At 39.3% G+C, this 16,394-nt stretch overlaps 1 protein-coding gene across 1 annotated transcript; it reads left to right on the top strand.

Moving 5' to 3' along the window:
• Positions 1-1,224: 1,224 nt before the first annotated feature.
• Positions 1,225-10,734, top strand: olfm3b (olfactomedin 3b). The gene is made up of 6 exons (XM_051881526.1): positions 1,225-2,123; positions 6,320-6,463; positions 7,061-7,216; positions 7,567-7,786; positions 7,933-8,039; positions 9,259-10,734. Exons 1-6 carry the CDS (start codon positions 2,055-2,057, stop codon positions 9,934-9,936), a joined length of 1,374 nt encoding a protein of 457 aa, XP_051737486.1. The 5' UTR covers positions 1,225-2,054; the 3' UTR covers positions 9,937-10,734.
• The last annotated feature ends 5,660 nt before the right edge of the window (positions 10,735-16,394 follow it).

The following is a 16,394-nucleotide window of genomic DNA, read 5'->3' as shown; positions in this document are numbered from 1 at the left end:
TTTGATAGATACTGACCACTGCAGACCGGGAACACCCCACAAGAGCTGCAGTTTTGGAGATGTTCTGACCCAGTCGTCTAGCCAGCACAATTTAGCCCTTGTCAAACTTGCTCAAATCTTTATGTTTGCCCATTTTTCCTGCTTCTAACACATCAAGTTTGAGGACAAAATATTCACTTGCTGCTTAATATATCCCGCCCCCTAACAGGTGCTGTGATGAAGAGATAATCAGTGTTATTCACTTCACCTGTCAGTGGTCATAATGTTATGCCTGATCAGTGTATATATGTATAATCACTTTGGGTAACATTTGCCATTACACACTGCTAAATTAATTAATTCAGCTTAAATGTGAAAAGGATACCTAACATGGCTTACCCTGACATCTGTTTCTGGCCCCAGCTGGTGCTGTCAGATTTCAGTGGTGCATTCCTGGCTTTTAAATGACTGCATCATTCAAACCCTGCTTATTTTAATTGTAATGTCTTCAAATAAATGCCATTTCACTAACATTGATTAAACGGATATGACACTAAATTAAACAAAAGACTTTCTCTTTTGATAAAGGAACAAATAGAGAGAGAAGCCTATACCTCTAAAAAAGGACAGGCTAACTACACATGTTGCCAAGCAACTAATTGAGAATGCAGAGGTGCAGTGAAGTTTATGCTCTAACTTCTGATGAGGTAATTTTAGCATATGCAGGCCTGTGTCTGTAGATAATGTGCAGAGATGCTTGTTATCTTGGTTTTTGAAAGTATGTATTGTGGGGGGTCATCTTACCCAAAGGGTCTAATTTTATCTTTTTACTTCAAAATAAAACTATAACTTTTACTCCACAAATCTAAAACATTAAAGGGTTAGTTCACCCAAAAATGAAAATAATGTCATTTATTACTCACCCTCATGTCGATGGGCCGATTTCAAAACACTGCTTCGGAGCTTTGCGAATCGAATCAGTCACTCGGAGCGCCAAAGTCACGTGATTTCAGCAGTTTAGCCGTTTGATAGGAGATCCGAGTCACTGATTCAATTCGTAAAGCTCCGAAGCAGTGTTTTGAAATCGGCCCGTCACTATATTGTTGAAAAGTCGTTATTTTGTATTTTTTGGCGCACAAAAAGTATTCTCGTCGCTTTATAATATTTAGGTAGAACTACTGAACTGGCATGAACTGTTTTAAATATGTTTTTAGTACCTTTATGGATCTTGAGAGAGGAAATGTCATTGCTTTGAATGTAGGCCTCACTGAGCCATCGGATTTAATCAAAAATATCTTAATTTGTGTTCCGAAGATGAATGAAGGTCTTACGGGTGTAGAACGACATGAGGGTGAGTATTTAATGACATTATTTTCATTTTGGGGTGAACTAACCCTTTAATGTGTCCACAAATCCCTTATTATCAGACAGACAAAAAAAAAAAAAAAAATCGTACCCAATCTTACCCTACTTAAGACTTAAAATCGGTGTAGTTAGTGACTTTTTGTTTACATGTCAATATGGAAAGATACACATTTTGTGTTTTGATGATATCAGTCGTGTTTAAAAACAATTAATAAACGAATGAATGATGTTACCACCGTTTTTCTTTTGTTTAATTTTGCTTAGCAACTATCTATGATTGTTGATTTTATTATATTACAATTACTATTTCCTTTTTCAAATATAGTTTCTTCGGAATTGCTAAAATAATCGTTAAAACCAGAATCGTTCTATTCCTTACAATTCCCACCCCTCTGAGCAACATCTAATGAACATTTTGGTTTAACCCTTACTCATCACGTTGTTTATCCCTTTACGTTACTCTTAGATATATTAAAGTTTGGCTAATGAAAGAGTAACCCCGCACTGAAATGCTGTAATGATGTAATATCCGCTGAGTCTCCACACACATCTCAAACTTTTCTGCGCCCAGAGCGACGATGACAGCGCACGCACTTTCAGCGGCTCCATCGAGGGTCTCCGATCCCAAGATACTGACAAGAAGCTCGATCTGAAACATCGGAGAGTGAATCAGCTTGCAACAGAGACGTAGGAGGGAGACTCGAGGCAGAATGCGGGCGCTGTTCGTGGTGCTGAAACCGCTGTGTTTTCTCGCTCTGCTCGGATACTGCCCTTCCGCGGTGAGTGATGCGCACCTTACTGACTTAGACACAAACTTGACATGTCTAAGCCCAGCTCCGACTACACCACTGACTCATAGAACAGCGTATACGCAAGACTAAATGTATATTTAAAGTGACAAACAGTGTTATGTTATGATGTCTTATGAGAATATGCGTTCTTCCGATAATATCCTTTTAATGACAACCTCAGAGAGAAGGAACGAAGGAAATGCAGTAACACTTAAACTGGGCTATAAAAATCTTGATAGATGTGGGATGCCCTAAAATTGTGTTTAAAATCTTGTTTTCCATTTTATGTAACTTTCTCTATGATTGCAGCTCAAATAGTCACAGAACATTATTAGACCCTCTGTTCTGTTATAGTGAATGGGCTACTGTGCATTAAGCTTGCAGTCTCTTATTTCTGGTGTTGTTTTAAAGGTTTTAAACATCCACCTGTACTGAGCTGGCTGTTTATTTCACCTTAGGTCAGACTTTATATTAGGTGTCTTTTTTTAGATAAATGCTAAATATATTTACATTAAAATAGAAATCATGTGATACAATGTACTTATTGTGTACATGTCATGAGATTTGCATTTGCTGCTACTATAGGGATAGTGTTATGAATACGGTTTGTATTATGATCCCTGGGACAAATAAACAGTGCATGTATTTTCTCCCCTCTATTTTCTCCTCATTTCTCCACTCTATTACAACTATTATACTAGAATATATTACTGTTTACACTGCAGTGCAAATTAAGATGCATGTTTCCTTCAGTAAGTACAAGAGTAGCCTATAATTACAGTAATTGCATGCAGTAACAGCACATGTTGTATGTACAGAATGGTAACATTGTAATTTTAACAGTAAATAGTCAAAGAGATTATCTAAAGTTTTAAGTTTTTAGTTTTAGTTCAAATATATTTTGTTATATTGAGAGTTCAATAGTACTGGGTGTTGATAAAGAGTTTAAACGAGGAAATTCTCAGTCTGTTCTCAGCCCTACTGTTAATCTGTATGGAATTCCTAAGTTTTTTTTGTTTTGTTTTTTTTGTTTTAGCACTGGGTCAAGATCAGATCTGCAACACTGAGGCATGGCCAACTTTTTGTCATGTAGCACCCAGAAAACTACATGAATTTCATATATCATATGTGACTGGAAACCAGAGAAATCCGTAGTATCTGTGAGAGTGTCACGAGGATCTCTCATCCAGTCTTAATAAACCCAGCTGCAGGTCTTATTTGAGGAGCAGAATCCCTCTGCTCAAATCTCATAATGGCAGTGAACTAGCAGGAAGTACCCATCCAACTTGGATATGTTACAATTTGCTGAAATTGCAGTTAGTTGTTAGTTGCAGCAGCATCAGGAAGTGTGCCAGAATGTGTAAAGAACTCTCATTTTCAGCTCGCCTGTAAAAGGCTAGTCCCCAGAGCCGGCCTTTCAAAGCCCGCTGTGAGAGTGGGAAAAATGAATGTGGGTGTTTACAAAGCTTCTTTATTGTTGCAGACAATCTAGGGAAATTTGGGGGGATGAATGCAGAGAGAGAGGCTTTATCATGAAGGTGTTGCAATGGGGTGCTTTTTGTTGTCAAAACACACTATTTTTGGCCTGCTATGTTTTAGTGGCGTGTGCTTGAATTGGTTTCAGAATTCTGATAAATCAGTGTGAATCAAAATGAATATTCAATGGAATACATAGAAACTGCACTATATTTCTCCTGTGCTTTATATCATTTCAAATGAAGTGTATAGTGTCTTATACAGTCAGAGACATAGATTTGGGATCCTTTCAGCCAGAATGGTAACATTAACATTCAAAGTTTTTATAATGCATTATAAAGGTATCCATAATGTATTTATAATGCATTGTCTATTATTAAAGGATTAGTTCACTTTCAAATAAAAATTAGCCCAAGCTTTACTCACCCTCAAGCCCTCTTCTTTCTGACAAACACGATCGTAGAAATATTAATAAATATCCTCCTGACGCATCCGAGCTTTATAATGGCAGTATGCGTAACCAAACGAGTATGAGCTGAAGAAAGTGTCTCCATCCACATCCATCCATCATAAATATACTCCACACGGCTCCGGGGGGTTAATAAAGTCCTTCTGAAGTGAAGCGATGTGTTTGTGTAAAAAAAATATCCATATTTAACAAGTTATGAAGTAAAATATCTAGCTTACGCCAGACCGCCTTCCCTATTCAACTTACAGAACTGACGCAACGGCAGTTCATTTTTTCTGTAATTTGAATACGTAAGGCGGTCTGGCGTAAGCTAGATATTTTACTTCATAACTTGTTAAATATAGATTTTTTTTTTTACACAAACACATAGCTTCGCTTCAGAAGGCCTTTATTAACCCTCTGGAGCCGTGTGGAGTATGTTTATGATGGATGGAGACACTTTCTTCAGCTCATACTCGTTTGGTTATGCATACTGCCATTATAAAGCTCGGATGCGTAAGGAGGATATTTATTAATATTTCTACGATCGTGTTCGTCAGAAAGAAGAAAGTCATATACACCTAGGATGGCTTGAGGGCGAGTAAAGCTTGGACTAATTTTCATTTGACAGTGAACTAATCCTTTAACCAAAGTTAAAGGGATAGTTCACCCAAAAACAAAAATTCTGTCATCATTTACTCCCCCTCAAGTAGTTCCAAACCTGTTTCCAAATTTCTGTGTTCTGCTGTACACAAAGGAAGATATTTGGAAGAATGTTTGTAACCAAGCAGATCTCGCGCCCCCCCATTGACTACCATAGTATTTTTTTTTTCCTACTATGGTAGTCAATGGGGGGCGAGATCTGCTTGGTTACAAACATTCTTCCAAATATCTTCCTTTGTGTACAGCAGAACAAAGAAATGTATACAGGTTTGGAACAACTTGAAGGGGAGTAAATTATTACAGAATTTTAAATTTTTGGTGAACTATCCCTTTAATATGCATTATAATATTTGCAGATACCTTGTTACATCTGAAATTGGTTGTTTGTCATGTTTTAATGCATTATACTTTCTAAAGGTGTAACCGTGAATAGTTACAATTATTCATGAGGTCATATTTACAAGGCATAGTTAATGCATGAAAATACTTTTATAATGCATTTTATATATAAAGACTGTCACCAAAAGGTTAGCTGGAAATAGAGCCATGCTTGTGGAATCAAGAAAATTTGAGGCAGGCTATTCATTTTAAGTGGGTCATGACATGGATTATAATATTGGATTATGATGATGACGATGATGATGATTTTTGTTCCTTGAGGTTCATTTATAATGTTAATAAAGCTTTTGCACACAAAATGTCTGAAATGACCCCCTGTCTGAAATGATCTGTTTTTAAAGGGTTAGTTCACCCAAAAATGAAAATGAAAATATTAATCTTCAACGTGCATTCAGGCAACAAAGTCTGCTCTAAAGTAAACACAACACACGTGTCGTAGTGCTCTCATGAATGCGAGCTGGAGATTAATATTTTATGAATAAAGTGATATATTATGTTGTTTTGCAAAGCATTTGCTTCTCTTCATAAAATTAAGGTTAAACCACTGGAGTCACATGGATTACTTTAATGATGTCTTTACTACCTTTCTGGGGCTTGAAAGTGGTAGTTGCATAGGCTGTCAATGGAGGGACAGAAACCTTTCACTTCAGACAGAAAGATTTCATTAAAAAAAAAAATCTTCATTTGTGTTCCGAAGATGAACAAAAGTCTTACAGGTTTGGAACGACACGAGGGTGAGTAATTAATGACAGAATTTTCATTTTTGGGTAAACTATCCCTTTAAGAGGCGGCTCCCTGCTCTTGTGACGTCACATAACACGCAATATAAAATCGAGCCTTATATGGAGCTTGATTAAATAAATGCTTTGTTTTTAATGAGGAGGACGTTTAAAGCTATGAAAGTGATATGCATATTTAAAAACAATTTGCATTTTTACACAATATTCTCTCCATATAACAAATGTAACAAGTTATACATTGAAATCTAAATGGTTACTAAAACAAAGTACTGGCAGTGAATGGTGTGCCATGCAAATTTATTGCAGTTCTCACAAAATATCCTCATTTCAGTTTCACTGCTTAAAGCATGCTTGAGGCATAAAAATCAGATTATGTCATATTGTATGTCATTGCAATTCATTGCATTAAGAAACAAAAAACCCTAAGATGCCTCACGCATGCCTGTGTTTGTGTACAGACCATCAGACCAAAGGAAGGCTGGCAGGTGTACAGTTCAGCGCAGGATGCCGACGGCCGCTGCATCTGTACGGTGGTGGCACCAGAACAGAGCTTGTGCTCCAGAGATGCAAAGAGCAGACAGCTCCGCCAGTTACTGGAGAAGGTGTGTGTGCGCACATATTGTGTGTCTAAGATCTATAAAGTTGCTTCATATTGAGATCTGGTTTGGATAACAAAAGCTCTCATTGCAGCGATTTGAAAGCATTATGCTAGACTGCTCGCCATTGTCATCTGTTAAGAATGCCTCTGGCTTCTCTGCAGCTGATTGTGGAGGAGCATAAAGATGATGGTAATGCGAAAAGGCCTGAAGGGCGTTTTAGGCCCTCTCTTGTTCCTACTTCCTACGCTTTTCTTCACTGTTACTGTAATAGGCCTGTAACATTTAGCGATAGTTAGGGGCACATAAGACATTTCTTTTTTTCTTCGGAGGATGCTAGTGAAAGAATAGGGTAATAGAGTTAAGCGAGATATAGTCGCTTTTTTGTCCTATTTTAAATGTGCCAGTTGTCGTTTGTCTCTGAGATCTATCTGTCTTTGCTTTGGTTGTGTTGAGTGAAATTATGGAAATGCAGAATTCCTTGGAGACATAGTGTCAGGGCTGATTTACACCAGTTGGAAATATAATTTAAACTTATCGCATCTCCCTTTTTGCAGTTCAAAGAATGATTAATGGATCCTAACTTCATCTTCCTCTCTTAAGATTCAGAATATGTCGCAATCAATCGAAGTGCTGAACCTGAGGACCCAGAGGGATTTCCAGTATGTCATGAAAATGGAGAGCCAGATGAAAGGACTCCGATCAAAGTTCAGACAAATCGAGTCGAACCGAAGAACATTATTGACTAAAAACTTTCAGGTGGGCTACCATTAAAGTCATGCCTCAGAGAAAATCAATGCTCTTTTCTCATATGAACAGAACAGTTTGAAAAAGCCACACTCTTACCATTACTCTCCAAGAATGAAGAATCAAATCCCACTTAAAAGCTTCTCATCTTTATCCTTCACAAACATTTGAAAAGGCCACATGCAGTTCAACATTCTTGGAAATCCTGTAAACCTGTAAAGGTCATGTTTTTCTTTTTTCCAGGCAGTAATATCATTGTTCAGAATGTCTTGCAAGCTGTGCTGTGCTTTTGCATCTGTTTCTGTTAATGCAAGCAAATCTCTCCTCATGTGATTCCCATTTAAATTTGTCTGGTTTTTCAGGAGTTGAAGGGGAAGATGAATGAACTGCAGCCGCTGATTCCAGTGCTGGAGCAGTATAAGACTGATGCCACGCTCATTTCCCAGTTCAAGCAGGAAATCAGGAACCTGTCTCTAGTGCTGACTGCTATCCAGGAGGAGATAGGAGCATATGATTATGAGGAACTCCAGCAGAGGGTCCTCGGCTTGGAGGGAAGACTGAGGAACTGCATGAACAAGCTCAGTGAGTTTTACACTCAACATGACTCAACATGATGGTATTTTCTTGAATGGCATAGTATGTGTATATTCAGACTAAAAAAATACTCTTAGATGTTTTGACGTGTCTATATAACAGCCGCCATTCTTTATCATTCTCCATTTTGTCAGCCTGTGGTAAGCTGATGAAAATCACGGGGCCCATCACCGTAAAGACATCAGGAACAAGGTTTGGAGCATGGATGACAGACCCTCAGGCTTCACCTAAGAACAACAAGGTAATCTATGGCTATGGCTTTTCAGCAGCATTGCTTCCAACTATTTTTCTCTCTCAAAAAAAAAAAAAAAACACTTCAATAAAGAGTTCAAAGAAATGAACATAACCAACAAGCTCTGAGATCAATCACAGCATATACCATTTGATTTTAAGAAAAAATTACATGAAAATCTGTATTTATTATATGAAAGGAAAAAGAGACAAAGGTAAGACTGTGTAATTTAATTCTTTCATGGTGGGATAACCTACCATGATGCATTATGAATGATGTAATGAAATGAATGAAACAAAAAAGATTATTAATATTTATATTATTCATATTATAAAAATACAACATTATGGGCCAGATTTACTAACTACATGCAGGGAAAAAAATAGTAGGCTAAATCGTGCGAACAATTTAGTAAATCGTGCGCACGTTTTAGTAAATCGAGGGAACTAATTAGTAAATCATGCGCACTATTTAATTTTTTTTCTTGCAAGTCATGTGCGGGGCTCTGTAACTAACAGCTTGCCCCAGCACAAACCCTCTTTTGCCATTAAAAAACTACTGTCGGGATTTACTAAAGACACGCAGTGCAAAATTAGCGCTGAAAAGGCGTGGACTGAGTTGTTTTTGCAGCTGACCTTATTGCATATGCATTTGTAGGAGTTTCCCTTTCAGACGCAAAATTTATGGAAGGAGAGTATTTAAATGAATCACGCAATGCAATTTACTAATGTTTGAGCTAGTCAATTTACTGGTATTTGCACCATTATTTAACACCCAAAACAAGCATGTCTTAACCCATTTTGCGATATGGCTGCAATTGATGCTGCTAGGAGGAGACGCTGCAGAGAACAGAGAGCACGTGGTAGAATGGAGAAAATATTTTCCACTCGTATTAATTTCTTTGGAATGCCAGAGGAAGACGTTATCTGAACATATCGTTTGCCAAGCCATGTTGGCCTTTATATATATATATATATATATATATATATATATATATATATACTGTATATGTGTGTGTGTGTACGGGTTTGTCAGATTACATATTACAGATTACAAAGGTCATCTTGTCTTGGAAGATTTATCGCTAAAAATCAATTTCTGTATCGAGAAAATTAATGAGATTTTTACATCCTGATCCCTATTGTTGTGCTCAATAAATGATTCATTTAATATAATTCAAATACAAGTACTGAATGTTACTCATCACATTTGTAATGTTCTAATGCAGGTTTGGTACATGGACAGCTATACAAACAACAAGATTGTCCGGGAGTACAAATCGGTAAGCGACTTCGTAGCTGGGGTTGAGTCAAGAACCTACAACCTTCCGTTCCACTGGGCGGGCACGAATCATGTGGTCTACAATGGCTCCCTGTACTACAACAAGTACCAGAGCAACATCATCGTCAGATACAGCTTCGAAAGTGGCCGGGTCACGACCCAACGAGCACTTGAGTCTGCTGGCTTCCACAACGTCTACCCGTACACCTGGGGCGGGTTCTCCGACATTGACCTGATGGCAGACGAGCTTGGTTTATGGGCCATCTACGCCACCAATCAGAATGCAGGGAATATAGTGATCAGCCAGCTGGATCCTCTGACCATCCAGGTGTTGAACACTTGGAACACAGAATACTCCAAACGAAATGCAGGTGAGTCCTTTATGATCTGCGGCACGCTGTACATCACTAACTCCCATCTGACCGGGGCTAAGGTGTATTACTCTTATTCCACCAAAACCTCTACCTATGAGTACATGGACATCCCTATCCATAACCAGTACTTTCACATGTCCATGCTGGATTACAACGCCAGGGATCGTGCACTTTATGGCTGGAACAATGGCCACCAGGTACTTTTTAACGTCACGCTGTTCCACATTATTAAAACTGACGACGAATCCTGAGAGATGCACCCTGAGGTGAGAGGAAAACTTTCTGCTGACACTGTTTCTGCAGTTACACTGATCTGTAATCACTGTGGTATTGCTGTGAAGTAATGGGTTTTATATATTTCAGTCAAAAGATGAGCTTGGTTTGAGGTTCAGTGCCTCTGGAGATTTCAGTCAACATTGCACTCCTCCATTTGTAAAACAATCGTGATTAAATTCAAACTCAGACTCAGAAAAAGACATTAATGAACTTTTAAAGCTCTATTAAAATGTTGTTTGTGCAACTTTCAGTGCATAACCATGGTATTCAGCTGTAATACTCCATTTAACAAAGAATGTAACAAACTTACCACTAGAAACTTAGATCTATATTAAAAATCTATATTATGGACATTATATAATATTGATCTGTCGGACTGTGTCTCTTAGTTTTAGCTTGTCAAATATTTAGGAAAGTTTTGACATATTTTTCAACTCTTTTTATGACTTCAACTTAAAGGGACAGTTCATCTAAAAATAAAAAGTTGTCATTAGTTATTCACCCTCATGTTGTTCCAAAACTGTATGATTTTCTTTGTTCTCTGGAACACAGAAGAAGATTTTTTAAGAAATGTATCCACACCATGGTTGAATTATTGTTGCTCTAATATTGTTTAAAATATATTCTTTCATGTTTCACAGAAGAAAGAAAGTCATACAGATTTGGAATGACATGAGGGAGAGTAAATGATGACAGAATTTTCATTTTATGGTGATCGATTCCTTTAAAATCAATCCATGCTGAAAACATTTCACAGTGTACAGTGTAATTACAATAAATAATTGTTACATTAAGTGTTCATGGTTTGATGTTGTTTCCTGTGTACTTCAAAACTTTCCCACAGAACTGCAGACAGCAGTCATACAGTCAAATCTGGGGTGTTTTGTCTGAAATGCTATTATTCAATACTATCACCTCTACAGTACCTCATTTTTTTTTTAAACATAATGCAACAAAGGTTTTGTTCATGCTTGCTTTTTGTCTACACTAGGTAATTCGTGGATGAAAGAATTTTTGAAATTCACAGAGGGCTTTGTGATTTTGCTTTTGATATTGATGAAAGATCATTTTTCATCAACAGCAAAAGAAAAATCAAACGTTTTCTACACTTTCCTATATTAATTATTTCAAAGTATGTGGAAAAAGTTTCTTTATTTAGTGACAAAGAGAATGCAAACATCTCTGGGAAAACCCTAATTCTTGTGTTTAGAATTCCTGTCCCTGCTCAATGAATGTTAGTGATGAAGATTCAGAATGTTCAAACATTCACACAGATCAGCTAATTATGCTGTCGTTTTCGCAATACATGTGATTCAGTAAGTTCTTTGCCAGAGGATGCTCTGTCAGTATTCATAAACCTCAATGACAAATATCTAAAACAAAGTCATTCATTTTCCCCTAAAAGGAACATTTGCTGATGTTGTTTCACTTCCCATCTGCTGATTCAGAAACAACTCAAACGACAGAGCTAGTCTGTCGAACACAATTTTACTTCAGTCAACACATTTCTGCAGGCCCCTGAATCAGAGAAACATTATTCAACTGAGTGAGAATAAGTATGTTTTTGTAAGGGATAATACACAGTCAACCGGTTGTTATCGCAAAATAAACTCTGACGGGGATCACGATCAGGCCTTGTATCCTTTTTGAAGGGGTTTAACTTGCTATAATAACCATCTGACTATACTTTATATTTCCCTGCTTCAAATGAATAAACAAATGAATAGATTTAGTTTTAGTGTTTAGTTCAATTGACCAATCAGAATCAAGTATTCCAAAGAGTTGTTATAATTATGGATGATTAATGTGATAAAGTGATATAAAAGAGTAAGTAAAGTAGAAATATCTCTATGTGATTCTCTGTCTGTTCCTCTTAGAAGCTTTTAAAAGATGCAAAATTATCACACAATGATCCCATGCAAGACGTGTAACTTAGTAGTATATTCCAAGTGTTCTGGGGGTATACGATACGGCTTGGTTAAAAAATGTTCTATTTAATGAAAGCGATGTGGAATACGTCGCCTAGAAATCCCCAAAAAAGTATCCTTGTATTACCTACAGCCAAGGTCAGGATTTTCATTAAATAGGCCTAATATCGGTGACCGGGAGGGGACATGTTCAGTTCACTTTTGTTGTGGCCACGAGATATTAATTTGTGGGATTTTCATATTAACTCGTGGGAACGTGATAATAAGTTACCTGCACTGAAAACATATGAGCGCTCATATCCTACATGCTTCTCCCAATTGGGATGAAGTCAGTGGGATTTTGTCCTCAAAATGAGTGCAAGCCTTGTTCATTTTTTCTTGCCAGTCTAGCATTAAAAGCAAGGCATACGTGCCGTATACGGACATTCTCTTCAGATTCACTGGTGCTCAAAACACTTTCTTCAGTTTATTGCTGTTATGCAGCAGCCAACAATAGCACAGATTAACCCTGTGCACATTTTTATTTTTAGTAATGTTCAAAAAGTTTCTGTTTAGTTAATTCAGACACTCTTTTTACCTCGTTTTGACAATGTGTTCCTGTGGACTGGAACAGGACAGCATCCAAACCGAAGTTGAAACTCCTAATGGCGGCGCTCATAGTTTGCTTAGGACATCAAACACAGTGTTTATTGAAATAGAGGTAAGGATCTGGACAGGAGTGCAGAAAAGGTGAGTAGATATCAAATATACAGATAGATGAATGACTTAGCTTGTGATAATAAAAAAATGTCTGACTGAGTGCAGGTGTGGAACAGGAGGGATGCTGGGAAATGTAGTGCAGGGAAGGTGACTGAGCTGGTGACTGACACTACTCCTCCCTCCCGGGAGGCGCGTCCTCGTGCCGTAGATGGTTCAGCCGGGGAGGGAGGGAGGGTGTCCTGGAGTCGTGACAGGTGATCCGGGTGATGAGGGCAGGTCGTCTTCAGGACGGTACAGGGAGCCTGGGTGGATCAGGCAGCTCGGGATGCCATGGCGGATCAGGCAGCTCGGGATGCCATGGCGGATCAGGCAGCTCGGGATGCCATGGCAGATCAGGCAGCTCGGGAAGCCATGGCGGATCAGGCCCTTCGGGAAGCCATGGCGGATCAGGCAGTTTGAGAGGCCATGGCGGTGCTGGCCGTTCGGGAGGCCATGACGGTGCTGGCCGTTCGGGAAGCCATGGCAGTTCAGGCAGTTCGGAAAGCCATGGTGGTGCTGGCCTTTCGGGAAGCCATGGCGGTGCTGGGCCTTGACCTTGAGCCCGCCCCCCCTGGAATGGACCTAGGCATGGCAGCCATTTTGGCTGAGGGCCCCGGCGTGGCGGCGGCCATCTTGACCAAGAGCTCAGGCGTGGCGGTGGCCATCTTGACCGAGGGCTCAGGCGTGGTGGCGGCCATCTTACAATGGGATATTGGACTGGCGGTGGTCATGACTGGAAGAGATACTGGAGATGGGGACCGGAAAATAGAGAACTTCATTAACGCAGTCCAAACGGAAAGTAGGAAAGGGTCCCTTACTTTGGTTATGAGGTCTGAGCTGTGCATGACCACTTCTCTGTGTTGAGGGAAAACTGAAGGTTCAGGCATGGTTACTTTGGTGGCCGGAGTGGATGCGGGTGACTGTGGCTGAGTGGCGGTGGTGTCTTCATCAACCTCACCAACAGTGAGGGAAGAACCACTCAGCCATAGCATATAATCGATATACTGGGTCAGGGAGCATGTGGTAGCTGTGGCTGGAACCTGCTGGTACAGATGGTCTAAACAACACCAGAAAACAGTTTTCAGGACCTCATCGTTCCAGGTTACCAAATGCGAGAGATCGAGGAACTCCTCAGTATAGTCCTCAATCGGACGGCCATCCTGAAAGAGGGCGAGCAAGCAGTCAGCAGGTTTTACCGGGGTGAGGACAATGCCCATCTTTTATTTTGGTCTGGTCTTCTGTCACACAACGGAAGATGGTATACGTTGACGAGACCAGACAATGTGGTGGAGTGAGCATAGAGTTTAAGAAGGGTGTGCTGATGAGTGCTAACGATGGTCTTGCGGGTGCAGGTGATTGATGAGTTGCTGTGTTCGAAATCGCCCCCTATACCCTCATTCACGATTCCCTACATTACTCCACTAATATAGTCCACTCGAAGGAGTGAATGAAATGAGTGAGTGAATTCAGACACTGAGTGCAGCGGAAGGGCTGCCGATTTCGCATAGTTTGTGCTTGCTGTTTAATCATTTGAAATGTAGCAACTCTTAATTGTAGGAAATCATAGCTTAATCTTTTTACAAATGCACTCACATGTAGGGTGAAATTTGGATCGGTCAACCACTTGCCCATTCAGTTCTATTCACACATCACATTAAAGATGTCTCTATGACAGACAATTTAATCACTAACTTATTATGAGAAAAATGAACGAGGGTCTCCTTGTAATTTGTCGTGTGTGACCTGGCTCCGGTCAGCCCGGTGCTCTGGGGTGTCTCATTGTTGACTACAATGCCCATGATGGCCGTTTGACTGACAGCTCCTGGGCAGATGAATCGGGCAGACTGTCACCCTGTATCAAAGCTAGGGCAGGTGCTGACTGAGACAGGCCAAGCATAGCATATAAGGCCAATACTAAAATTAACTTTCTCAACACCCCTCTCAGCAGGCAGCCAGAGATGAGACTTTGAAGAAGAAAATGAAGGGGAGAAAGATAGAAAGCAAAAAAGACAGAGGAGAAGAAAAGCACAGGCACAGCGAGAAAAACGGAGTAAATGGACTTAAGTTCCTGTGGCCGAGCAGCAGGCCTGTGGGTGTTGCAGGCGTATGAAGTTGACTCAGCTCTCAGGTGGAGTGTCAAAGTGACTGGGTCTGAACACATTAGACATGGTGAAATTAGAAAGATACCATGTCACATTTCTCAGAATGTGCATTTATTAGCTTTCTGCTGCATATAAACAATATCAAGTGAAGTCGAAAATGTGCTCAATAACTGTTCACAGCCATTTGTGATGCTATTATCTTTTGATATAATGCACACACACACACACACACACACACACACACACATATACTGTGTTCAGTAAGGATGCATTAAATTGATCAAAAGTGACAGTAATCATTCAAATAATTTCTATTTCAAATAAATGTTGTTCTTTTGAACATAGACATTGTGGATCCTGGGAAAATGTATCACGGTTTTCACATAATAATTAAGCTGTTTACAACATTGATAATGAGAAATGTTTCTTGAACATCAAATCAGCATATTAGAATGATTTCTGAAGGATCACTGAAGACTGGAAGAATGATGCTGAAAATTCAGCTATGCCATCACATGAATAAATAATATATTAAAATATATTTAAATAGAAAACAGTTATTTTAAATTATTTCACAATATTACTGTTTTTACTGTATTTTTGATCAAATAAATGCAGTCTTGGTGAGCATAAGAGACTTCTTTCAAAAACATTTTAAAAACCTACTGATTCCAAACAGAAAATTCTACTGTAGTACATTTTTATTAGCCCTTTAAATGAATTGCTTTAAAGTTTTCCTTCATCCAGCTGTCTATGTCTTTACATTCCTATATATCTACCTGTATGAAAGATAGTCAAGTCAAGTCACCTTTATTTATATAGCGCTTTTTACAATGTAGATTGTGTCAAAGCAGCTTTACATTGATAACTGGTACATTGTTTGGCTGCACAGCAGCTCTTAAAGAATAGTGTCAATGCAGGCAGATCAAAAGCACTGTTGAATATCAAATGTCAAGTCAAGTGTCCCCAACTAAGCAAGCCAGAGGCGACAGCGGCAAGGAACCCAAACTCCATCAGGTGACATCAGGTGGCAGACAAGTGGCAAATTGGTGTTAAAATGGAGAAAAAAACCTTGGGAGAAACCAGGCTTAGTCGGGGTGCCAGTTCTCCTCTGGCCAACAGTGCTTTGTTACAATTCAGGTTGCTATCATAAGTCCAATAGGATCGCAACATTAAAAGTATTTATTTCAGTTCCATCCAATTGAGGATCGTATTCATCACGCTGGTATGGACGGTTGTTGAGGAACTGTGTCGTGGCTGTCGTGTCGATGAGGCCTTCACAGGGGATGATCTAGTTGACTCAATCTCTGCTGATACTTCAGGGCTGCGTTGTGGTCGTGTCAAGGTGCAGGTCCTTGGTCTCACCTGGATACGGCCCGGATCCGGTTGACTACGGTGAACCTCGGGATAAACAGAAAGACTAATATTAGCGTAGATGCCATTCTTCTTCTGATGTAACGAGATAGCAAGAAGATATGAGTGATTTATCTGTCATATGTTTTCAGTATAAGGGTCGTGTGTGTATTGGTATTTCCTACGTTATGGGGACCAAATTCACGATAAAACGCGGCTATGACCACTTCACTCAATGGTTCTGTGTATCACTACACAACACCCTTAACAACTACTCTTAGCAACGTAAACTGTATGTTCTCAATTGATATG

Source organism: Ctenopharyngodon idella, chromosome 2 (assembly GCF_019924925.1).
Source record: "Ctenopharyngodon idella isolate HZGC_01 chromosome 2, HZGC01, whole genome shotgun sequence".
In the NCBI taxonomy this organism is placed as follows: Eukaryota; Metazoa; Chordata; class Actinopteri; order Cypriniformes; family Xenocyprididae; genus Ctenopharyngodon; species Ctenopharyngodon idella.
This window is presented reverse-complemented; position numbering and strand designations above follow the sequence as displayed.